The following is a 27,154-nucleotide window of genomic DNA, read 5'->3' as shown; positions in this document are numbered from 1 at the left end:
TTAGCCTTTTAGCTAACTCTGGTACTGGAACTGTCCTGTACATACAACTTGTCAAATAAAGCTAATAAACTAGCTAAGCTATCAAGCTAAATTATGTAAACTTGTAAGTAAAAGTAAAATTAAACTTAACGTTTCAACTTGGTGATATAAATTGGTGATCAATGTAAAGTGTACAAGAGAAATAAAAATAATGAATACTGAGTCCTGCCGTGGCCTAACGGTAGGCCACTGGGTTACTACACCAGCGGCTTGATTCCGGCCCGGGTCATTTGCCAATCCTCCACCATCTTTCTCTCCCTCTCACTTCCTGTTGCCTCTCATACTGTCCTATCAAAATAAAGGCAAATATGCCCCTTAAAAAATACATATAAATATATATAAAAGGGCATACTGTATGAGCCATGTAGCAGTGAAGAGCAAATAAGGCTCATGAACCAGAAAATGTATCAGCTTTTTCTATAATGAATATTAAAACTCCCTTTATCGTAGTTGAAGAGATCATGTCATGAATTGAACAAGTCAAAGCCGTAGCTCTGTCATACAGATGGGAGTGCCATCCCATTCACTATCATAACGACATTGCTATGACATTGCTGAGAGTCTTAAGTAACAGGTTAAGACATGGTCGTTACCATTTTGGTGACAGGAAGGTTATATCAGTTGCTCTGCATGACAGGGTAAACTGACACCTGTAATCTGCATGGTGTATCCTGGGCCTTCTCTGTTCCATGTGTGAATCCATGTGTTTGGTGATGAGATATGCCACTTTTACTTGGCCACTCTACTAGGGGTGTAAATCACAGCCTCCATGACGATACGATTTAATATTGATATCTTATTATTTGATGCGATGCCATTAAGATTATTTTCGATACTTAAAAAATATTTGACTTTTTTTCAATTACTTTTCCACTTCTATGGAAGGCATAAGGCAGGGGCCAGCGATTAGTTTATTTTCGATACTTAAGAATGCCCCACGATACGATGCGATTCGGTTCAATCGTCAGATTATATCACGATATATCGATACATTTTGATTATTATTTACACCCCTACACTCTACCATATATGCCACTTTTATTCTGTCCTTCGGTCACTTTGGCCAATATCACTATGTCCTTTGGAAACCACAACTTTACTTTTTGGAAGTGTTGGTGTAGGTCTGTTGAACTTGTTGTTGAACGATCAGAAGCATTTACTGAGGCCTCTACTCACATGGTATTTTAAAGTGTACTCTGAAGCATTTATTGAGACCTCTACTCACATGGTATTCAAAGTGTGTTCTGGGACTTAGCTGTTTTACATGTAAATCCTGATTGGGGACTGAGGTTGACTTGCTGCTTCCCTCTCTGCTTGGAGACATCCTTTGCAGCCATGTCTCATTTCCGTGCAGGCAGCACTCTTGCCTCCCTCTCTCTCTCTCTCTCTCTCTCTCTCTCTCTCTCTCTCTCTCTCTCTCTCTCTCTCTCTCTCTCTCTCTCTCTCTCTCTCTCTCTCTGTCTCTCTCTCTCTGTCTCTCATTCTCCCCATTCTTTTTTTCTGACTCTCATTCTTTTTTCTGATTCTCTGTCTCTGTCTCTGTCTCTCTCTCTCTCTCTCTCTCTCTCTCTCTCTCTCTCTCTCTCTCTCTCTCTCTCTCTCTCTCTCTCTCTCTCTCTTTCATTCTCCCCATTCTTTTTTCTGATTGTCATCCCTCTTTTCTCGCCCGAATTCCCTGAGGGGGGTAACATTGTCACATTGCATTACTTTGGGCTTCTGATTTATAAAAAAAACACTTAAAACTGAATTACTGCAGAGTGATGGCTATCGTTTGTTTTGTTAAGTGTGGTTTTATGAGTGTATCGACAACTGTGCTGTGTCACGCCCTCAAGTGACTGCTGTGTGGGCTTATTGAGCACTTCATTATGTCATGTCAGCCTGCTGTTATTGCTTTATTCCTCTGTCATGTTATCTCTCTTCATCACTTACTCACTTTTACCCTCTCTGTCGCTGTCTCTCTCTCTCTCTTTCTGTCTGTGTTTTTGTCTCTCTCTCTCTCTCTGTCTCCCTTTCTGCTTGTCTGTCTCCTTCCTCTTTTTTTCTCCCTCTTTCTCTCTCTGACTCTCTGTATCTCTCTCTGTCTCTCTGTCTTTCTTTCTCTCTCTCTCTCTCTCTCTCTCTCTCTCTCTCTCTCTCTCTCTCTCTCTCTCTCTCTCTCTCTCTCTCTCTCTCCTTTCTCTCTGCCTGCCTCTCTCACACACACATACACTCTCACTTCTACAAGAATGTTGATGCTTTTGAATATGTTCATTGGCATAATAGAGATTTGTGCTCACTCAGTGATGGAATCAGATATTTCATGTTGTTTTGTGAATTTATACGGTTTTAAATATGTCCCCTCTCTCTCTCTCTCTCTCTCTCTCTCTCTCTCTCTCTCTCTCTCTCTCTCTCTCTCTCTCTCTCTCTCTCTCTCTCTGCAGTGCATGAGGTATTTGGCCTTCCCTCTGCCCCTTTCAGCCTTCAGCCAGAGCCCCTCCAACCAGGAAGATGTCGACTTCATACGATGAAACTGCTGCTGCTGGTGACGAGACCATGGACAGCTTTTGGGAGGTACTGAAAATACATGCACACACACACACACATGCATGCGCACACACGCATGCATACACACACACACGCGCGCGCGCACGCACGCAGGCACGCACACACGCACAGTCACACACATATGAACACATGCATGTACTTGTTGCTCACACACACACACACACACACACACACACACACACACACACACACACACACACACACACACACACACACACACACACACACACACACACACACACACACACACAGACATAGAACATGACGTTTTTTTGCTATCTATTCATTTGCCAATTTATGAGGTCTTTTTTGAGGCTTGCGGTTTGTCGTTTGTTTTGTTGCTTTTCCCCTTTTTCATATCTGATGGCAGCTAGTGAGTGATGCCACTGCATGCAATTAGGAAATAAAGACTGGTTCTGTTTTGGAAATCCGGCTCTGCCAAGCTGCTTACAAAGGCTTCTATTTATCCAATATCGGCTGGCTGGATGGCTGGCTGGCACGCTGGCTGGCTGGCTTCATCAAGTTGTATGCATCGCAGCACATCACAGCACAGCGCTGGCTGGCTGGCAAAATGTAGCAGTTGCCTTCTTTCCTCCAATTGGGCCCCTTGGGAGACATGCATCCGTCTCCAGTCTAATGCTTCAACATGTGTGCAAAGAGGTCATGGCACAGTGAAGTGTGCACCGCAGTGATTCTCCTTCCATGCTGATGTGATTACCGGCAATCCCACTGTTTACTGAAAAAGCTTAACTACATCGAAACAACACCTTTGCTACCAAGAGTCAAGCCAACATAACAGATTAAGACATAGTTATTAACATTTTTGTAGCAGTAAATGCTCACACATCCAAACGTCTGACCTGGGAGCAGGACAAACAAATAACCAGATTAAAAGCGAGAGTAAAAAAAAATCTGGGTTGAAGCGGACTTTTCTCTCTTATTACCATGTTTGCCTCATTTTTGCTTATTATAGATGCTCTGCATGAAAGATGAAAGGGTTGTTTCAGCGCGTAAGAGAGTTGAACCAAACACAAGAGAAGAGTGTTAGATCAAATTCCACACTCGTAAGTTGAATTGACACTAAACCCTTCAAAATTGTGCTGTGGTTTAGTGGTTCTGTTTTGTGTTATATTCTTCTTGTGTGTCTGCTGTTGGGAAGATTGAGCTGTGGGCTGTGTGAGTTTCAGCCACCCGTGATGATGAATACCCTGGCCGTAAACACAAGGTAATTTTTGGGCAGTCAGAGTCGGACTGAGAAGAGGAGACCCTTGAATAACACAACGGTCCTTTTGATAAAGAGCCGTGCACACAGACAAGGATGCCGACTTTATTTGAATTCAACACTTTCCCTCTTCAGATTTACGCTCTGGAAGATTAAATCAGATAGTCAGACATCCTGAGGTAAAATAAGACTCTCTCCTTCAAGGGTGCTTTCAGAAACGGTACGAACTCTTCCACAAGTTGTGCAAGTGTCCTTGGCTAATTAGAATTAGAAGCATTTTGACCTTTCTGAAATGAGGTTCTTCAGGTTTCGCACAAGTCTGAGATTCTGTAGTCAGTGATAATACAAGGCGATAGTACAGAGGAAAATGTGTTGTACTCTCTATGTATGTACATCATGTATATGTAGAAGGATTGTACAGTAAACATATTTATAATGCTGGTCGTAGATTCTTTTTTGGGGAAAAAAACACATTTAAATTTAGGTCTTTTGTGCTTTCATTAGATAGGGCAGTCAAGAGAAGACAAGATATGATTGGGAGACAGAGACAGGGTCGGGTCGGGATATGACCCAGGCCAGATTTGAACCCGGGTCTTCCTGGGTGGTGGTACAAATGTGGTACAGCGTATTAGAGCAGTGCACCACAGCGCTCCCATGATCATGCATTCTTAATCACGATCTTATTCACACATCCACTCTCAACTAAATCTCTCCTGTAATAGTTGTGATCTCTTTGTCCCCCACATGCTGGTACATATCTAGGTACTTATATTCCCTTTTGCAAGTGGATAAGGTGGATAAAATGTGTCTGCCAAATGTAATTTAATATAATGAATGGATAGCAGATGTACAGTAGAACAGTAAACGCTGCCGTCTCTCTAGTCTCTCGGGAGGCCTGTTGTTTATTATTGCTAAATTGCGTTATGTTAAATGGCTACATGGTAGAATTAACAATTCATCATCTCAGCCGAGACAAAATGTTGTTAAATGTACATAAAATTAGCACTTGAACTATTGTCAGACTGTATATGAGCAGTAAAGATGTATGAATAACGTCAGCTCCAATCTAAGTAAGCGGTAGCAGCATGCTGCACCAGCCGGGGGTTGACACGATAGCATGAACTAAAACCTGGCAAGGAGATGCAGAATTCACTTTGAAGATGTTATTCTGTAAAATACACCCTTCTGTATGTTATTCCTCTTGTTCCATGCTATTGCAACCTGTCTCAGCAAAACACTGTTGACTTAAAGATTTGCTTTTATACGTATATACAGGGGTTGGACAAAATAATGGAAACACCTGTCATTTTAGAGTGAGAAACTACCTCTTGCCTCCACAGTTAATCCTGTTGGATGTGGTTCATCCTTCTTGGTGGTATGCAGACATTACCTTGGATACCGTGATACATCACGGTATCCAAGACTTGCTCTCTCGGTCAAAGATGCAACAGTTACAGGTGCACCAAAAAATTATCCTTTTTGAACTCTGACATGTCACCCATAATGTTGTGTGCATTGCATTTTTTTGAGCAAAACTGTGCTCTTACCCTGGTAATTGAATTTTCACACTTCACTTTACTGGTGAAATGTGCAAATAATGAAGATTGTCCAACAGGCTGGTTCACTTGAGTCATGAAACTTCCCACTCTAAAATGACAGGTTTTTCCATTATTTTGTCCAACCCCTGTATATACAGTATTGATTCAACAGTATTTTATTTATACTGTATCTCTGAACTTTGTTGACGGAACATTTAATTTCCAAAGGACACCCATGTTTTGTTAGATGAGATATTCCTTCAACTGCTTAATGATTTGTATTGATTCAGCTGTATTTTAATTCTGCCCCTAAACTCTATTTAGGGAACATTGTATTTCTAAAGGAAACATTATTTTTAAAAGGACGCCTTATTTCCTGAACTCCTTAGAGGTAAATAGTTGAGTTGTGGAAAAAGTAGAAGTCCGCACACTGTAGCTCCGCTTTGAAATTTATTTAGGTCATACATTTCGACCCAACAGGGTCTTCATCAGGCATGACATAAATTTCAAAGCGGAGCTACAGTGTGCAAACTTTTTCCACTATCAGATGCGCCTTTGTCCTGCACCTGGCCTCAGAGAGGTGGGATGTGCATACTCTTACTCCTATGAAAATAGTTGAGTTGTACCATTTTTGAACGCATTCTGGAAATCTCCATATCTGACGTGAGCACTTTAGGTATTAGTCTAGCTAGCAGCACATACAGCATCATTGAGTTGCGTAAGGCAGTGCAGGGCAGTGCTAGAGTACCTTTAAATCCTGTTTGGTTTAAAATACACTTTTATGGGAAGGGAACATCCTCATCTGCTGCACCTCTTACTAGTCAGCCTGGTCTACATGGCAACAGTCTGCACAGTAAGACTTAGTGTTAATTCAACACTTACAGAGTCATTTTTAACACTCACAGTGTTGGCCCTATGGTGGAAATGTTGAATTTTAACACTGTAAAATGTACTGTGTTTTTAATGCACTAAGACATTGTCCCTGTTATAAATTTTCGGTTACCAGAGTGTCAATGGCCAAGTCATACTATCCCTGCGATTACATGACAATTTTAATTCCGAATTAATAATTCCGAATTAAATAGTTCAGTCGAGTTTTCTTTTAATCTTTCATTTGATTCCGAATTAAGAAGTGTTGACATGACGTTTTCAAAGCAAAATTAAGCTTTACTCAGAATTGTATGGAGTTAATACCAAATTAAATGTCTCATGTAAACGTAGTCAATATTACTGAAGACTTAATGCGTGTACTGTGTACTGTGTACACATAGTGCTATTACATATTGGCGCCATATAAGCAGGACCACAGACCTTTTTGCTCCACCAAAGATAAAGTTGGAGGGGCAAAAACTCTAGCCTGCTTAACATCGACGTTAAAATCTCTTCGAGACTTGGTCTGACCAAGAGCATAACAATGAACATTTCCCAAACAGCATGGTTGACCCGCCTCCCTTGGCTTGCTTTTGGTTGTTTGCTTCCTGACAAAGTGGGAGGAGTTCCCTTATTTTCGGGAACTCAGACAGTACTTGCATTGCTATTGGCCTGACTGGTAGCAAAGGTGTTGCGTCACTAGGAGGGCAGGCCTGGCTACAGAAACTCACCAATAATGAAAACATGGATCTTTGTCTTCTGTTGTGTTGTGGCTTTTTCAAGTGTGTTTTAAAATTCTACGATCGTGACACCCCAGTGTTGAACCCCTGAAGCTGGTGCCAATGGTGGTATCATCTTTTTAATGAAAATGAAAGCCCACCTGGGAAACTCCCTAAGTCATTGTGACACAGCACTCCACAAAATTGCATTTATCCCTCACGCATGCAAGGAGGCAGCCCCAAGCGACAACCAACCTACAGTAAAGAAGCTGTGTGTCCGGCAGGACAGTATTTCATTCTTTCTCAGGGTACCTCAGTCATGGAAGAGGATGGGGGAGAGCACTGGTTAATTGCTCCCCCAGGGCCGGCGCTAGGCGTAGGCAGACTAGGTGGTTGCCGAGGGCGCCAAATGTCTTGGGGGGCACCAAGGCCCACAGAATTACAATATTAAGAAAAATAAAGCATTAAACTTAACATTGACAATGATTTTTAATAGGCATTAAGTACAGTGCATACACATGGTACTGGATTAGCTGTGCTCCATCAAATGTATCACACCATGCCAATGTCAAATTCCACAAAAAGGAAAGATCAGTGCTCGCCTAGGGCACCAAATTGCCTAGAACCGGCCCTGTGCTCCCCCATCAACCTGGTGGGTCGGGAGTTGAACTGGCAATCTTTAGGCTACAAGTCTGACGCCCTAACCGCTTACCCATGACTGCAGCATCCACCAACGGATCAGTCTGCATTATGAGGCTACCTGTTAGCACCCCTGACTTCTCAATGCCAGAGCAATCCCTGAACTCGTATGAGAGGGCGGTAGAGAGGGAAACACATCCCATTTGCTCGTTTATGGCACTTCATTGTAAAACATAATAGCCTATAGGAAAAGCGTTAGGGAATGCGTTAGGCTGGCAGCATTGCACACCTTATTGATAGGATTCAATACGGGATGGAAGCCCTGCTATGTACTGTACTGTACGTGCAAATATTAGAGAAAAGAGCTGAGAAGCAATGAGGACATTTCATCTGCCTTAAAAAGTAGAGAATACACGCTCACACTATCGCCTAATGGTTCTCACAGTTCTTAACTGGGTGCTGAATCCCACATAAACCATACATGAATGAAGGAAGAAAAGGACAGCACTCTTCAGATTTTTCTGTGTTTATTCGCCGACGAACGTTTCGGGCAGAGCCCTTCTTCAGTGTGTAATGGCGATGATCGCCTGAAGAAGAAGAAGAAGGGCTCTGCCCGAAACGTTTGTGGGCGAATAAACACGGACAAATCTGAAGAGTGCTGTCCTTTGCTTCCTTTAGACATTTCATCTGCCCTCAAATAAAATAGCAAATGAACTGACACACACCCAGTTACTGGAGCAGGTGAAACTATTGAGAATCCCACTGGCCTGGCAAACCACATCTCTTTTTTTGAAAGATTTTTCCACTTTATTTGATAGGACAGTGTGAGAGGTGGACAGGAAGCAAATTGGGAGAGAGACGGGGAGGGGTTGAGAAGGAGGCAGCCGAAAGGGGAAGCATTCAGTTGCGAATGGGGGGCAATAGTCTATCTTATCTTTTTTTGTTGTTAAGGAGGGCGTTGGCAAGCTTATGATGAGGGGTTATTGGGAGGCTTATGAAGTGAAATGAGCGTTTGTTCAAAATAGGTTGAGAACCACTGATGTAAACAGATAATAGGCAGAGGATGTCGCCGCCCCAGGCGTGGGTAGTGGTGTAGTTGATGTTACATTATATTACATTACACTTAGATGACTCTTTTCATCCAAAGCAATAACAGTTATGTAGGTACAGGGTACTGGGTTACAGTCCATGGAGCAATGCGGGGTTATGTGCCTTGTTCAAGGGTTCTTCAGCCATGGATGAAGGTGCTGGTGAGGATGGGATTCGAACCTGCAACCCTCTGATCTAAAGACCAGCGCTCTAGCCATTGAGCCATGGCTGCCCCAATGTAAGCAGATAATAGGCCAAGGGTGCCGCCCCACGCTTGGGTTGTGGTGTAGTTGATGTCCCACGCAGCATCCTCGTGTTTGATTTCCTGTGCCTCCCCACCCCCCTCCTGTCTCACAGTAACACGCCTCCACACCACCTTGCTTTCCACTCTTGCCGGCCCGGCCCACAGGGCTGCACCGCTAATCTGACATACAGGTCATTTTCCCAGAGTGCTGGCTGACAGTCCCCAGGGGCCGATAGTTATTATTATTATTTGTTGTTGTTGTTGTTGTTGTTGTTGTTTTCTTAGGGACTAGTCCACAGTGTCGAGGGGGTGGGCCAGTGGTCCATCTTCAACATAGACATTGGTCTGAGTCTAGCAGGAGATATACTGTATGTGACAGGGGCCAGATTAAGCCAAAAATGCAAAGCCACTCTTCTCTTCTCTTCTCTTCTCTTCTCTTCTCTTCTCTTCTCTTCTCTTCTCTTCTCTTCTCTTCTCTTCTCTTCTCTTCTCTTCTCTTCTCTTCTCTTCTCTTCTATTCTCGTCTCTTCTCTTCTCTTCTCTTCTCTTCTCTTCTCTTCTCTTCTCTTTCCTTCTCTTTCCTTCTCTTCTCTTCTCTTCTCTTCTCTTCTCTTCTCTTCTCTTCTCTTCTCTTCTCTTCTCTTCTCTTCTCTTCTCTTCTCTTCTCTTCTCAGTCGTGGCCTAGTGGTTAGAGAGTTGGTCTTTCAATCTAGGGGTTGCCGGTTCGAAACCCCCTGACCTCTCCCTCCATGGCTGAAGTGCCCTTGAGCAAGGCCCCTAACCCCACATTGCTCCTGGGACTGTAACCAATACCCTGAAAAATAATAGTTGTAAGTCGCTTGGAATAAAGGAAAGCGTCGGCTAAGTGTAATGTAATGAATGGGGCCAGATTAAGCCAAAAATGCCCAGAGTGGTTGTTTGGTCCCGGTCAGACCTGTCTGCACTCTGCACACCACCTGTCTTACCGCCCCACTCACTCTCTCTCTTTGATGGGTCTTCCCATCGGAAACGCAAGATCAAGGTCGCTGCTTTCCTACCGATGCTCTCGATCTCTCACTCTGTGTGTGTGTGTGTCTGCCTCTCACTGTCTGACTCTGTCTGTATTTCTGTCTCTTTCTGTCTCTCTCTCTCTCTCTCTCTCTCTCTCTCTCTCTCTCTCTCTCTCTCTCTCTCTCTCTCTCTCTCTCTCTCACCTCTCACTCACTCTCTGTGCCTGGTGACGTCACAGGACAGGAGATACAGGGGATTAACGGAAGAAGAGCTCTCTCACACACACTGCAATGCACACACTGAAGTACTCATGCGTTCCAGCACCACACAACACAAAGCCGCCATAGCCATTGCATAACTCCACATGCTCAGGCACGAGCTACTCTGTTCTCCCGCCCCTCCTCTCTCCTCTCTTCTCTTCCCTCTCTTCTCTCCTCTTCCCATCCCCTCTCCTCTCTCCTCTCTTCTCTTCCCCTCCCTCCCCTCTCCTCTCTTCTCTCCCCTACCCCCTCTTCTCTCCTCTCTCCTCTCTTCTCTTCTCTCCCCTCCCCTCTCCTCTCCTCTCCTCTCCTCTCCTCTCCTCTCCTCCCCTCTCCTCTCTTCTCTCCCCTCCCCTCCCCTCTCCTCTCTTTTCTCTCCCGTCCCCTCTCTTCTCTTCCTTTCCCCTCCCCTCTCCTCTCTTCTCTTCTCTTCTCTTCTCTTCTATTCTCTTTCTCTTCCTTTCTCTTCCCTCCCCTCTCTTCTCTTCCTCTCGCCTCTCTTCTCTTCTCTCCCCTCCCCTCTCTTCTCTTCCTCTCCTCTCCTCCCCTTTTCTCGTCCTCTCCACCCATCCCCTTCCCTTCGTCCTTCTCTCCTTTCTCTTCTTTCTCTTCTTCTTTTCCTCTCCTCTCTTCTTCCTCTCCTCCCCTCCCCTCTGCTCTTCTCGTCTCTTCCTCTCCACACCTCCCATGCATCCACACTCTTCTCTTGTCTTGTCTTGTCTTGTCTTGTCTTCTCTTGTCTTGTCTTCTCTTGTCTTCTCTTGTCTTGTCTTGTCTTGTCTTGTCTTGTCTTGTCTTGTCTTCTCTTCTCTTCTCTTCTCTTCTCTTCTCTTCTGCTCCACCCTTCCTTCCTCTCTCTGCTCTTCTCTTCCTCTACACCTCTCTCCTCTCCTATTCTCTCTTCTCTTCCTCCCCTCCCCCTGTCTCCTTTCTTCGTTTCTCTCTTCTCCCCTCCCCTCCCCTCTCCTCTCCTCCCCTCCCCACTGCTCTTATGTCCTCTCTTCTCTTCCTCCCCTCCCCTCCTGTCTCCTCTCTTCTCTTCTCTCTTCATTCATGTCTGCCCTCCACCCTCCTCTTTTCCTCTCCACCTCGTCTCTTCTCGCCCACGTCTACCCTTCTCTGTCCACTTTCCTCTCCACCCCTCCACTCCTCTTCTCTCTACAGTTCTTCCTGTTCCTCTCTTCTCACTGATACTTCTGTCCTCTTCCTCCTCCTTCCCCCTCTCTTCTTCCATCTACCCCTTTCCTCACCCCTCTCTTCTTCCATCTACCCCTTTCCTCACCCCTCTCTTCTTCACTTCTCCTCTCCTCTCCTCTCCTCTCCTCTCCTCTTCTCTCCTCTCCTCTCCTCTCCTCTCCTCTCCTCTGCTATCCTCTCTTCTCTTCTCTTCTCTTCTCTTCTCTTCTCTTCTCTTCTCTTCTCTTCTCTTCTCTTCTCTTCTCTTCTCTTCTCTTCTCTTCTCTTCTCTTCTCTTCTCTTCTCTTCTCTTCTCTTCTCTTCTCTTCTCTTCTCTTCTCTTCTCCTCTCTTCTCTTCTCTTCTCTTCACCCCCGCTGCCCTTTCTCCTCTTCCAACCTCTCCTCCCTCTCTCCTCTCTTCTCCACCCCTCCTCTTTCTCCTCTCCTCCCTTCAGTCTCTCCTGTCCTCACCTCTCCTCCCCTCCCCTCCCCTCAGTCTCTCCTCTCTCCTCTCTCCTTCACCTCTCCTCTCCTCTCTTCTCCTCCACCCCTTCGTCTCCCTCCATCATGGACTATTAGCTCATGCTCCCTGCAGGCTTTAGTAGGCGGAGCTTCTGTGTGTGTGCATCCTTTCTGAAGGTGGACCAGGACTCTATCGCTAGCACACTCTCAATGCTACAGTCGCTAGCACACTCTCTATACTACAGTGTGTTTGCACGTGCTGCATGCTGCCTGCGTGCGTATGTGGGTGCGTGCGTGCGTGCGTGCGTCTGTGTGTGCGTGCATGTGTCTGTGTTTGTGTGCGTGAGTGCGTGCGTCTGTGTGTGCGTGCGTGTGTTCGTCTGTGTGTGCGTGCGTGTTTGTATTCTGAAATGGTGACTTGGGGCTGTTTTAGTGTATTCACACGTGCTGCGTGCGTCCGTCTGTATGTGCGTGCGTTCGTGCGTGTTGGTATTCTGAAAAGGTGACTTGGGGCTGTTTTATTGTTACAGAGAAATAAGATCCTCTTTTCATTTCACTGCCTGTAAAAAGCATTGCAGCACATTTTGCAATCACCCTATAAACACAAGCCTCAACTCTGTGTGTGTGTGCGTCTGCGTTTGCGCGTGCGTGCGTGCATATATTCGTATGCGTGTGCGTATGTGTGTGTGTGTATGCCTCAACTGCTACACGGGTAAATGACACTGTGGGGATGTAGAATCATTTAGCTGTTGCCATGGTACCCTGCATTTCCTGTCTTGGTCGTGTACATGTGTGCACACTGAGGGATATGTATACATATCAATGAGCCACTTAGCAGGAAAAAGGAAATGAGACTGATGAACTGGAAAATGCATTTCTCTTTTTGTATATTATGAATACTAAAACGTCCCCTATTATAACTGAATAGATCACGCCATAACAGAATACAGAGGTGAGAAATATTGAATGTTTCAATATTTTTTCAGGGAAGGTATTTCCTATTAAACAAAAGATTGTTTGGACACAGCATTGGGTATCCTGTTAACCCATGAAATGTGATATTAAAGGCTATGAATAATGCTTATAATGTGCTACACGGAACCTAAAAAGGCACATGGAGAGATATTGGCACCATTGCTATCACCACCCACCACCCTATTATTTAACATTTCCTACTGTACAATTTGTGCTATTCGCATAAAACCAGCACAAAACTACCGTATGAATGTCCTGTCCCGCTTTTTGTCTGATGATTAAACAATGACATTATACGTTGAAGAGAGATGAGTTGCGGAGGTGTTTTCACAGCCCTGCGTCTTTGTCACTACTCTCAAACTAAATTTTATTGCCAATTTCTTCACTTAATTTCTACTGTGCATTGTAGGAGCTACTTCTTTTCTCCCCTGCCATGACAAGTATCTCAACCTCTGAAGCATATAAAACATGCCATGAGTTGCACATGAATAAACGCTAAGACCCTCATCTTGGATTGGAATGTGTTCATTCAGCTCCAACATACCAAGTTTTTAATAAAATTGTCCTAAATCTCATGAGCCTGAATGTTGCGTCATGCAGCTCCAAGCGCCAGGTCCAGTGTTGCGCAGCACAGCATCCAGCATCCAGCATCAAGTGTGGGGAATAAATGGAAATTGCTCAGACCTTCCAAGGACCTTGCATGGTGCAGTCAAGGAGACATCATACCAAATCAATAACTCCTACTGTGCCAGGCATTATAAGCCGAAAGCCGAAAGCCCAACCGGGAAACTCCAACTTCCATTGTCATTGTGACACAGCACTCCACAGCACACAAGTGTTCACTGCACACTGCACACACAACGAAATTGCATTTATGCCTCACCTGTGTAAGTAAGCCGTTATAAGGAATCAAGATGATGTTTGTCACTTCTTTGTGCATTACCAAAAATACTACAGCCATTTAACTCATTGAGTACCGACGGCGTAATTATACGTTTTTCACGCCCATGCGTTGTATACCAAAACGTAAAAATACGTTTTTGCATTTAAATATCATATTTTGAATCTACACCCTTCAATGGACAATATATGTGATTTTGGTAGCTCTGTGATGGACATAAATGACAACATTTGCAGTCCAAAGTTGTTTGATTGTTATGATGTTTGAGTGTTATGATTTGGATATTTTAATTTAACTTACCAAGATGTCTGGATGCCAACCCATGTCGCCTATCGCGCTGCCTGCATTGATTTCCCTAGTACGGTCACTGTAGCATGTGTTGTCTCTGACTTCACGCAATAGGTAAACACCATTGTATTGCATAGTGCCTGGAGTATCTTGAACTTTCTGGACTTGCTAGACCTTTACCAGATCTTTGGATCCAAATGGCACCCGATATGTGATTGCAGTAATGCGCTCCGATTTGGACGTTTTGATCGCCAAAAAGAGAAGTTTCTGTGTCTTCCTGTATGTGAGAAGCCAGAAGCTAGCATGGCTACATATCATGATTCCCTGATTGTCGCTCCCAACGCAGGACGCTCCCCTGTCGGCTCGCTCCCACTAGCCAGACTATCGATCAGGGTGGGACTACACGTCCGGGAGTGATAGAAACACCCGGGACTACACGTCCGGGAGCGATGTCAGTTGGGAGTGTCCATCTGCCACCGCATATGATTCGGATCGGATGGGCTAGGCTACATCTAAGCATCATATCATTTGGATTTGTTGTCAATGTTGGGCTATTATTTCGGGAGTCATCGGGAGCTATTTTAGCAAATGTCTCACCCTCTGCATGTGTGCAAAGAGTTTGTGTTCAGTCCACGTGAAAAACGGGGATTTCAAAGGGCATCGATTGCTGGTGTCGTAGTGTGACAGAGCAGGAGGTGTGCTGCCGTATTCGTGAATCGTGCTATGTTGTTGTTTCCCTAGTAGCCCACGATCGGTAGCGTGTATTGTGTCTGACTTCACGCAATAGGTAAACACAGAGACCATTGTATATCGTGCCAGGAGTATCTTGAACTTTCTGGGCTTGCTACCTAGACCTTTACCAGCTCCTTGGATCAAAATGGCACCCGAATTGTAATTGGAGTAATGCGCTCCGATTTAGAAGTTTGATCGCCAACCAGATAAGTTTATTTGATTATTCACCCCTATGTTGAACTGTCTTCCTGTATGTGAAAAGCCAGAAGCTAGCATAGATGGCTACATATGGATCGGATGGGCTACATCTAAGCATCATATCATTGGGATTTGTTGTCAATGTTGGGCTATTATTTCGGGAGTCATCGGGAACTATTTTAGCAAATGTCCGACCTTCTGCATGTGTGCAAAGAGCTTGTGTTCAGTCTGTGTGAAAAACGTGGATTTCGAAGGGCATTGATTGCCGGTGTCGTAGTGGTTTAGAGCAGGAGGCGTGTCTTGACGTGCAGGAAGATGTGTGTCAGAGCTAACCTTGCACCAAATTGTGATTAAAACCAACTCATCCCCTTTCAAACTCGTCACATTCTGAAGAAGCGCACCCTTCACAAAAACCTCAATATATCCGATTGTAGCTGAATTCCATGGATACCCACTTCGGTTTAGCGTGGGTTTACTCGGCAATAAAAGCTCGTAGAGACACACAGTTTTCACCTACTAAGAGGGCAGCGTCTCCACTTTCAAACGAGTCATAACATATTTCAGTGGCCCTATCACATAATAAGCTGTGAGTCTACAAAAAAACGTAAAAAAGGGCTTAGAACGCTGGTATTCTACGACATAATTCCGTGAGCACCGCCGGTATTCAATGTGTTAAGTGCAAGACAGAACAACATTCACTGCTGAGCAGTATTATGTTCTAACCTGGCTATCGTCCTCTGCCCCCTTCTTCTCTCTATCCTCCCAGGTGGGAAACTACAAGCGCGTCGTCAAACGGATCGATGACGGCCACCGACTTTGCAATGACCTCATGGGCTGCCTTCAGGAACGTGCCAAGATCGAGAAGGCGTACAGCCAACAGCTGACCGATTGGTCAAAGAGATGGAGACAGCTAATCGAGAAAGGTCAGTGCTCCTTGTGGCTACTGTTTTATTTGGTTGCCCTGCTCCTCGGTGCAGAAAGGGTTAAGGAAATGCTCAGGAAATGTGTTTTTGTTGCATTCACATTACATTGCACTTGGCATCCACTTTTATACAAGTTTAACTACAGTTTTTTTGTGACCATTTGCAAGGAATATTTTAGTATGCTGCTCATACAGCTCACAACCTGATAAGATAAAACCAAGGAGGTATGCAAATAGCAGGGAATGACAGCATAAACATACAATGAAAAATGCAGTTGTTTTACAGTAGTAGGGTAAAGAAAAAGAGGTATAGTACTCTATACAAGGTAGCGGAGTGCCCATAAAGTGCTAGTGTGTAAGGACATGAGTCATGAGATATGAACTTTTAAACCCTGCTGCGATTCCCTCGTACAGTGTGAGCAGAAGCCGAATACCGAGGCTGAAAATATCGCTCAGTCATTTGTCTTACCAACTTGTCTTGTGTAGTATGCCCAAACAGGGGCGTAGCACCAAATTTGGGGCCCTAGGAACAACGTCTTCCATGGGCCCCCCTACACACACCCCAACCTACCGCCCCCCCCCCCACCTCGCGCGCATGCCCACCTCCTGATATTGTCATCCTTTTTGCCTTCCTCTGAATACCCCTCTATGTTTTCCTCTCCTTCACTTGAATCATCCTCATCTTCAATCATATGACATAATATGGATAATAAAAATATAAAATGTCTTAATCTTTCACATTACCAGTTATGAAAAGTAGGCTATCATATTCATGGGGATGACTTTGAATCACTTCATCACTATGGTGTGAGGGGGAGGAGAGAGTACTGGTAAATCTCTCTTCATAATGCTTCCAGCCTACTATTTCCTCCACTATGCCTGCACTATGGACACACGAGACGTTGAACTGAACTTTCTTAAATGTGCATCGCTGAACAGAAATGCACGCGGTCGCGCACACATTCGTTCACTTGCACTGCCCCACACGCACGTCACGTTTGCCCGTATCAGTGTTTGGGAGAGCAAGGAAAAGAGAATCAGTTGTGCCTAGGCTACTGGCAGAAGCTGACTTCCAAATGTCGCTTAAAACCTGCTGTAAAGCAGAGTAAATAGAGCAAAAGTATCGCTGTTTGGATTTGATGTCGCTCAACCTTTTAAAGTCAGGGCACCCGAACTTAGTTATAGCCTATTTATTTCTTTGAAATCATTAATTATTAGGCTACTGCATATACGTACTTTCAGATTTAAATTGACCAGTAACTATTTCACAGTAGCCTACCTTGTAGTGATTTTCATGAGCACTTAATGCAGATAGGCTACCAGCTCAGCACGGAGGTAGGTAGGCTACTCTGTCTTTTCTTGTGCTATGCAAACAGGCTCATCTCATGCGCTTTGCGCAGATTAGAATGGCGTTAGCAGCATTCAAAACGCAGACTGGTGCCCCGTCAAAATCTCGTCATTATTTTACCACACTTAAGCTATGACGGGCGTTGTCAGATGGTCGGAGACATGCCCAAGTAACCAGAGCTTTCCTATTGAGAGTGTTGAGACCGCAAAATAAAAGCAGAATGAAGGTTCAAGACTAACCGTTGTTCGCACCGCCACCTTGACATTGGCAACTGATGAACATGACGTTGATTAATATTCATATCGTTACGAGGACAGAATCAATCTGCAAATTTGATGACCAGGGCGGGCAGCATTGCACCCGGTTGAGAAACTGCTTTTCTTCAAGACTAGGATATTAGCTAAAATAAGCTCACCTTCTCTAAAGTTCACTCCAATTGCACCTGCTGTGACAGGGGCATCTTCACGTTCGTAACATTTTCTGAAATTGAGTGGGATTCATTTTTACAAATAGCTTTGCTATCATTTGGATATTTGAACCAACATCGACCCATGTTGGTATTTTGGGACACTTGTTATGAATAGGCCTATATCAAAGAGAATATGAGTTCTATCACAATGATAGCCAACAAAATGAGATTTTTTTTCATTTGACTTCGGCTATCTCTGACTCAACAAGGCGACACGGAATGGGAATGGGATAACCAGTTAGGTATCCTACTGTGTAGGCTGTAATTTTGACATTTGGGCTCACCTTTCTTGCAAGAAATCAGCTGCAGTTGCTTTCCTTCATTCACCTGTCTCTCTTGCCTTTCTATTCTTTTTGTAAAAGCCTGGTGTTTTAGAAGTCTTTCATTGCTAACCGGCTGCTGCGTTTAATGCCTAATAATGAAGTGAGTGAGTGTTGATTCCGCATATTGTACAATCAAAAGTCCGAGAGAGGGCGGACTAAACCAAGATGTGATAATGGGGGTGTCTGATATAGAATATAGCCTATTTGCAGGCTATTATCCAATTCAACAGATGTATTTCCAGAGAACATTTGAATTACATAAATTACCAACATGTATTGACATTATTTTTACAATAATGTTTTAAAAAAAACGAAAGAAGAAAAATATTTTCCATGGGAGGGCCCCCGGTGGGCCCCCCAGGTGGTCTGGGCTCTAAGAATGAGTCAGGGTTTTCCCCCCCTGTTCCACGCCGCTGTGTCCAAACCCAAATACCCCGACATGTCTCAATGATGCAGGCCCAGTGTTGCCAGATGGAAAATGCTGAATTATCGTACCAAAGCCTCAAAATTATCGTTTTTGGGGGCTTTTTGGGAGGAAAGTATCGTACAAGACCTAAATAGTTGTTTCAAGGCATCTAAATGAACTGAATGACAACTCTGAAATTATCGTACATCATGTTTTTTTGATCATACACAGCACAAAATTGTCTGTGCAGGCCAGTTCTATTTGTGTGTCCACTTACAGGGCCCAAACACAGCTGTTTGGATTGGGCCTGATCTACCTGGTTATCTTTGCCTGCTCTACCTGGTTATCTTTGCCTGATCTACCTGGTTATCTTTGCCTGATCTACCTGGTTATCTTTGCCTGATCTACCTGGTTATCTTTGCCTGATCTACCTGGTTATCTTTGCCCCATTATGGTTCCATGAAGATCATCAACTAGTCAGTGAACTCGCTGAGTGTGTGTTAGAAAGGGGCTGTCCTCTCATTGAGAGCTGTGTTACTTCTGCTTACTCCTCCAGCTCAGTGGAGTGGGTCTGGCTTTAGCAGTGTAACTTTCCTTGTGAAGTCAGTGGTTTCAGTGATTCAGTGTTTTTTGATAGTAATGACTACTCAAGATATTTTAAATCAACTCTTTTATGTTGTGTGTATGTGTCCATATCTGCTTGCTGGGCCACAGTATGGCTCGATGGTGCAAACCTGGCTGGTATCTATTCTGTGATGCCCATGCCCAACTGAGGGTTGAAGTCTCCAACTTTCTACTGTATGTTGTCTACTCTGTGTCCATTTGAAGAGTTCAGATGCAAAAGCCCCTAAGTGCCATTTCAGAAAATAATCTTAATTCATTTTTATTCAATACAAAGCTATCAAAATTGCATATTTTTTATTTATTTATGTAATATAACTATTTATATGTATTATCAAGTACATGGATGTAAAACAAACCAACAACAGGGTTCTCTAAAAATTTAGAAGCGCAGGTCTTCAGAAATGGAGTTAGGGGTTTTTGCATATTCATTTGTAGGACCCCAGTATGACTCGGTAGAGTGTGCCTGGCTGGTTGGCGACTACTGTGACACCCATGCCTAACTGAGGTATTGAGGTGTCTAACTTCCTATATTTTTCTACCATATGTCCACTTTTAGGACCCCAGTACGGCTCGGTGGAGCGTGCCTGGCTGGGCGTGATGACGGAGGCGGAGAAAGTGGGCGACCTCCACCAGGAGGTAAAGAACGGCCTCCTGAACGAGGACATTGAGAAGGTGAAGAACTGGCAGAAGGAGGCCTTCCACAAGCAGATGATCGGCGGCTTCAAAGAGACCAAAGAGGCCGACGAGGGCTTCAAGAAGGCCCAGAAGCCCTGGGCCAAAAAGTTCAAAGAGGTGAGTGAGACGGATACCGTCCCGTTTCCCATACATACAGTAGATCAAGGATATTCAAATGGAGGCCCAGGGGCCAGATGCGGCCCTTGGATGGCAAAGTTCTGCCCCACCAAACCCCCCTCTCCACCTCCTCCACACCTAAGCTAGAGCTATATTATGAATTGAAAGTCCATTCCTGGATATTCTATTATAATTGTTAAAGGGGTATGTCACTATTTTGGGGCTTAATACAGTTAAAATCGTTGGCCAGGGTTTATATAGGTGGTTAAGTGTCTTATTTTTCATGTAACCCAATCATGCTTTCATGTAATAGACGGAGCATGTCGCTAAGCTAGTGAAAGTCAATGGATCCATGTAGCATGTAGCAATGCTACACGGATCCATTGACTTTCACTAGCTTAGCGACATACTCCCTCTTTTAACTTGTCTTAAAGCAAGACAACGCTTAACATGAAAAATAAGACACTTTAAAACCTTTATAAACCCCAGCCAACTATTTTAACTGTATTAAGCCCCAAAATAGTGGCATACCCCTTCAAGTACTGCTAATGTGCAGATAATGCAGGTGTGTCTGCATGTAATCACATCACACCACAGCTGTTAATTACAGAGGGTTTAACTGTGAATTACTTTTGTACGGATTTTATAAATGAGCGGAATTAAGTCTGTATCGACCAGACATTTTTACACCTTTTTGTGTTTAAAAAGAGACACGATGTTTCATGCCACATGCCTTTTCCTCTTCTGGCATGGACACATAGAGTCAGGGCTGGACAGGCCATCTGGCATAGCAGGCATTTCCCGGTGGGCGCCGCACCCTCGTGGGCCCCTCTTTTCAGAAATGTAAATGTTTTTTATAATTTTTTTACATTTCTGAAAAGAGGGGCCCACGAGGGTGCAGGGCCCACCGGTGAGTCAGTTATGCACTGCTAATTATGAGGGGCCCCTTTAAGCCAAAAGTGCCCGGGCCATATTTCTCCCCCATACCAGCCCTGCATAGAGTTGCGTAACATGCCGGAGGCAGAGTGAGGTTGGTGGTTTGATTGCTTGTTGAAACTGATCATTGTGGTTCTAAGCACCAATATAAGCACAGGTTAAGTACATTAGTGTTTCGCTGTTTTCCTTGAGAAATGAAGTGGCTCGACAACTACGTTGAGGCCGTACCAGCTTTTAATTGCAGTGTTTTGTAAAAGATGTTTGGGCTATTGTGCCTTCATTTGGATAAGACGGTGTGAGAGGATGACGGGAAATGAGTGGGAGAGAGAGAGACATGGTGGAGGATTGGGAAATGGCCTCAGGTTGAACTCGAACCCAGGTCCCTAGATTAATAACGATATGATATCGTACTTCATTGTCAGTTTTCACTGAATTCCTTTTGCGTCCCTGAGCAACACTCGTTTAAGACAGGACATACACATAACATCACATCACAAGACTCTTGCACAACTGACAAAAAACAGAGGACACAGGCCTATATATACAGACATACATGCATACATTAAATACAACCCACATAACTTGAAGATCTTACCAACATGGAGTGATAACACTATGCAGTCTTACGACTGATTTAGCAAAAGAATCTATTGATGTATGAGGCATGTTTAAGTCTAGTGTGGTTGTCTGGTCCCTTAGCCCACTGAGCACAAACTTCGGTCCCCGGATTTATAGCATGGCACCTCAGGCTACTGAGTCATGGCACTCCTGGCCCAATTGTAATGTTTTTAACCGCGGTTCATGGAGGTACATCCACAGGCAGGCTCCTGTCCGCATAGCCCCTGCAGTATAATGAACACGGGTCTGTTACTGTTTTGGTTCTGATCAGGGGAAACGCGGTGGTGACTAAGAGAGCTCTTGCAGACTTGCGGTGCTGTGCTGCATGGTCCGGTCGTATCGGGCCTGGTCTTTGGAGACAAGCCTAATTGGGTTTTGCTAAGCTGATGAGCCGATAGGCCCAACTTTGGCACTTCCTACTGGATTCACTGAATGGAGTGAGTCATGGAGAGAGGCATTAACTCCAAGGTGAACCGGCCCGGCGGGAGGGAGATAAAAGACACCCTCATACCGTCTCGTCTCCCACTTGCTGTGCTGTGCGAAGTGAACCTCCATCCAAAAGAACAAAAGGCTGGACTGTCTTTTCTGCTCCACAGTGAACAGAGTTGCTCATTGACAACGACATGGAAGGAGACCAATGGTGCCAAATGTTACAGTAGCAGCACAAGTGCAGTGTATGGTACTCTGAATCGATACTGAAATAGTTATTGTGCTGATGTTTTGCACACGTGCCAATATTGAACATTAATTTGACATTGTATGCTTTCTGTAGAATTCGAGACGATTCGTGTAATGAATTGTTGAGAGGGGACCATTTGAACAAAACGTTGGACCATTAGTAGAAGGCATGGGGCGTTTCGTGCAGTACCTGAGGATTTTTCGTCGAAGACCTAAGGACGTTACGTTCAACCCATGCAGACCTTTCGTTTAACTGGGCAGATGTTTAGTTTAGTCTGCCTATTTTATTAGCCTATTATTTTTTATATTTTATCAAACTTGTGTGCCTACCACCACAATGCAATGAAAACAAAAATCGAACCGTGTAGAAAGTGCGTGCGTGCGTCTTTTTAAATTAATTTTTCATTTTAGTTCAGTTTTTTATCATTAGGCCATTTCATAGCCTATTTTATAAATATACTATATCGTAGCGGACTGCCTCTGCCTCCTCCGGAGTGAGATAGCAGCGTTACCCCCTGTGCACTACATCTGTCTATATATATATCTGAGTTATTTCTAATGTGTTGGTTACTGATTTGTATTCATTTTTGGAAAGGTAAAGGCAGTCTTATTGTTGCCTAGCTGGCGCCCATGTCATAACTTAAAACAGTCGGTTGCACCGCCGCTACAATACCGACGAAATGTTTTAAAATGTAGGCTTACAACAGTAGGCTAATTTAAAGGTAAGGGATAATGTATTGTCCCACATGACTATAAGAAAATATTGCCTATACGGGACGAATAAGACCCCGATGCCGAAGGCAGAGAGCTGTTATTCCGCTCCGAAGGAAATATATTTCCGTAGTCATGTGGACAATACATTATCCCGCTTATCCCGCCTTTACCAACATTAGAAAGCATAGAATACACAGTTAACCAGTAGTTTATAGTAACAGGTTTATTGCCATTTTATAGCGTGCGCAAAGAAAGATAGAAAAGAAAGATATAAAAAGATATAAAAAGAAAGAAAGGAGTCGCACACTGGAGCTGAATGCAGAATCAAAAGCTGCCATTTACAATTGTCCTAAGACGTCAAACTGGTCCTGGATTAACGCATCACTGTTACGTTATTTGTTCTACTGTATGCATCTAGGCCTATATTCGTTATAAAAACAGATATCCACCATGCTTAATTCCATAAAGCATGCCAAATGAACTTGAAAGAAATGCGAAATGAAAACAGCGTGTCAATGCAAGCTCTTTTTAAAAAAAATCATAAATACAGTATGAAATAGTGATGTGAGCTGTTCCAAATTGAGAACAAGCGCACAAGTCTGCAAACAAGGGTTTTGCAAAAGTGCACTACTAAAAATAAGACAAGATATTCGTTGTGATGATCTGAGTTATTTCTAATGTGTTGGTCACTGATTTGTATTCATTTTTGGAAAGGTAACGGCAGTCTTATTGCTGCCTGACTGGCGCCCATCTCATAACTTAAAACTAAAGTCGGTTGCACCGCTACAATATCGACGATTTTTTTTTAAATGTAGGCCTACAACAGCTTTAAAGGTAAGGGATAATGTATTGTCCACACGCAGTGGTAGAACGCAGGTATACGGAGTATACCCACTTCTAAATTTTAGGGGATTCAGTATACCCACTTAAATTGATTGATCCATTATTTAGAATGGCATAAATATATACAGTATACCCACTTCAAAAACTGCGAGAATATACAGTATACCCACTTCAAAAAAGTAGACTACACCTAGACTACAAATATTTTCCTACGGGGCGAATAACACCCCAAATGCCGAAGGCGGAGTGCTGTTATTCCGCTTCGAAGGAAATATATTTTCCGTAGTCACGTGTGGACAATACATTATCCCGCTTATGCCGCCTTTACCAACATTAGAAAGCATACATAGTAAACCAGTAGTTTATAGTAACATGTTTATTGCCATTTTATAGCGTGCGCAAAGAAAGATAGTTCGTGGAACGCTCATAATTTAAAAAGAAAGAAAGGAGTAGCACACTGGAGCTGAATGCAGAATCAAAAACTGTATTAAACAAAGCCGAAAAAAGTAAATAAAACCGACAGACAGGGGACAAACGTTTCGGTCAGCCCATCATCTTCCTTTTCTTCCTTTTCATGCTGCTCTTGGAATTACGCACCGAGCAATACGCTCATAATTTAAAAGGTTAACAAGCAACAGAGTTTGGCTACTTTCTAACTTGTTACAGCCACATTGCGCTTCACCTGTTGCAGCTGCCTCGTTCACTGCGCGATATCTACTAAACTCGGGTTCATAACAGGATCATTTCTATCTGATCTGCGACAGTATTCCAGGCTACTTCACCCTTAAGGAAACTATCAAGGAACTCCTCACTTGTTACTCACATACTAGTGTTAATAAAATATGTCACGACAGCGGCCAGCGGACAGTGACAGTTTACTTTCTTGAAATAACAACATTCGGACAATAGTGTAGACTTGTGCGCTACACGCTGGGGTGGGGCAGGGCTGCTGTAGGTATCCATTGCGCGCGGCCGGTCGCTTTGGGAACTGTGTGTAAGTTGCATTTAGGACTGGGTACCGAAATTCAATTCTTTGATGGAACCGAATTAAAAGCTAAGGTTCTACTTGGCATCGAAACGTGCCTTGTCTGTCGGTTCCACGTTTCGGTTCCTGAAGTCTGACTGTCAGAGCCATCAAATGTGTGTTTAAGCACGCGGCCATTTCAGCCAACCACAAGTGTCACAAACTGACCACGCTCCTCCTCTTCCCGTTTCGCACCTCATTTAAACGATTGATAAGTCAGCTGATATTCAACCAGCTGATTGTACTACTTGAGAAACAAAAACATGCCGTCGAAAGCGTGGCTATATTTCAGGAAAGTAGATAAGGAAGGAGCGCGCTGCAATATCTGCGATAAACTAATATCATGCAAGAATGGCAATACATCCAACCTGTTCAAACACTGCTCTTGCATTCGATTAACTTGCGTGCAGAGAGTTGCAGCATCTTTAAAACTGCAACACCGTCAACCTCAACCATGACCTCGACTCTTCAGGAAGATGTCTCTGACTCCTTGGAAACATGTTTTTCCATGAAAAGAGCTAACTTAGAAATAACTGGTCTTATGTTGGGGACGTAGCCTACAAATGTAGCCTATTTAGACCGTCGGTTTAATTCGAGGGAACAAAGAACACAGCGACAAAAAAGATTTCCTCTCTATCCGGCTGGAGAATAACGCCATTGTTTACTTGAAGTAGCGGCCGCTTAAGGTTAAATAACTGTGGATTGAAAGAACTTAAAAACGTTCCGTAAAACACTGTAAAAAGCTAAGAATCTCATCTTTCGAACAAGCCCTAACACATGTCTGTAGGTCTAGGTTAAGGAGATCGCTGGCTGTTAGGGAAAAAAAGACGAGATTAAAAAAAATAAAAAATAAAAGGTTGGAAAGCGCTATTTTTTTACTTGCAACAGCGGCCGCTTACAGTTCAATAACTTTTGATTGAAAGAACATAAAAACGTGCCGTAAAAAACTGTAAAAAGCTAAGAATCTCAGCTTTCGAACAAGCCCTAACACATGTCTATAGGTCTACGTTAAGGAGATCGCTGGCTGTTCGGGAAAAAATGACGAGATAAAAAAAAAAAAGGTTGGAAAGCGCTATTTTTTCACTTGAAACAGCGGCCGCTTACAGTTCAATAACTTTTGATTGAAAGAACATAAAAACGTGCCGTAAAAACCTGTAAAAAGCTAAGATTCACAGCTTTCGAACAAGCCCTAACACATGTCTGTAGGAGAAGGACAGGTTGTTTTTACCACTAGAAAGTGGCAATCTTGGGTCTCTGTTTTGGTAAGCTGTCGACAGACTGGCTACATTAAAAAAATCATGTCAGGCACGCTTGACATAGGATTGGTACCAGAAGTGAAGTTGCACCGTACAGCAGAACAATTTTAATCAGACATGAGTACATTTATCAGTATCAAAACCGTTTATTATACTTGCCAAGCCATGCCGAGAGGACAACTTGCAGCATGCAATTAATCATGAATGCTGTATAGAATTAAATGCCTTTAACCCGCCATTGCTTAAGTCACGATGAGCGCCGCCTTGTGGCAGGCAGGGAAACTCATGATTTACAGACCCGTTACGCCATCTACTGGCCACTTTGGGTAACTGCATGTTTAATTCAGGGTTTCTAGGAACCGAAAATGGAACCGTTCTGGTACCGGAACCGAAACGAAGGAACCGGAAATGGAACCGGAACCGAAAATTGTCAATCAATACCCAGGCCTAGGTAGGCTATTGCGCGTGTTATAGTTGATTAAGTAATTGACGAGCCAACGTCCGGCAGCAGTGGCTGAGTGTGTAACTTAACTTAACTTAACTTTTGTAGGCTACTATCGTCCGAGTGTCTCCAGATTGTGATTATTTATTCATTTATTCAAAGAAGATAGCAGTTTACAGACGCTGCTGGTTGCATGGATATTGTGGTGGTTTTCCCTCCTAATTGTATTTTATGAAATTGTAAAAATAAAACTACCATAACCTTTACTCCCGTTGTCTGTCGTTCCTGAATCGTGGTCTAAATTTCACCTCTTACAATAGTGTCCAGTCCAGTGAATGATCCTGCATCCATGGCTAATTGGATAAAGCATACTAAGTGGATTTATCACATGTGAAACGAGAAGGCAGAAAGTGCAATTAGTTAATAAATGAAACAGTGTACACGTCAGTGCTGGTAAAAAAGAGTTTTAATGACTTGCACAAAGTTGATGCTCGTTTGGTGAACTTCAAAACCTGCGCTGTATTCAATAAAAGCTGGGCATAACGCACATAAAGGACTGAAAATGAAAATACCCCTATATGTGGTACATACTGTATTCTATGTTGTAGCCTACTTCAGTTGTTTGTACCCAGACTTGCATTTTTGTCGAGTAATGTCCATTTGAACCTCACGTGAAAGTAACGGGGATTGTGCTGCATTTGGTGGATGGAGCTGATATTACGCACATAATTCTACTGAATAAACATCCAACTGCGACCCAAACGGTATATTCCAGACCTACAGAAGACGGTAGCTAGAAGCGTTCATCTAAAAAGTTACCGGAAAGTCAGAAAACTCGCTGCATGACAACCAAATGTGCTCAGTAGACGCAC

At 43.7% G+C, this 27,154-nt stretch overlaps 1 protein-coding gene across 1 annotated transcript in view; it reads left to right on the top strand.

Annotated features, from left to right (window-relative positions):
- Nucleotides 1-27,154, top strand: part of LOC134456947 (protein kinase C and casein kinase substrate in neurons protein 1-like) — a 64,655-nt gene that overhangs the window by 14,105 nt on the left and 23,396 nt on the right. The window contains exons 2-4 of the mRNA XM_063208621.1: nucleotides 2,460-2,589; nucleotides 15,654-15,810; nucleotides 19,536-19,771. Of these exons, the coding sequence (XP_063064691.1) occupies nucleotides 2,527-2,589; nucleotides 15,654-15,810; nucleotides 19,536-19,771 (456 nt within the window). The 5' untranslated portion in view covers nucleotides 2,460-2,526. The remainder of the gene's footprint in view (nucleotides 1-2,459; nucleotides 2,590-15,653; nucleotides 15,811-19,535; nucleotides 19,772-27,154) is intronic.

The sequence above is a fragment of the Engraulis encrasicolus genome, chromosome 10 (assembly GCF_034702125.1).
Source record: "Engraulis encrasicolus isolate BLACKSEA-1 chromosome 10, IST_EnEncr_1.0, whole genome shotgun sequence".
Taxonomy (NCBI): domain Eukaryota; kingdom Metazoa; phylum Chordata; class Actinopteri; order Clupeiformes; family Engraulidae; genus Engraulis; species Engraulis encrasicolus.
The sequence above is the reverse complement of the archived record's forward strand: the minus strand, read 5'-3'. Positions and strand labels throughout refer to the sequence as shown.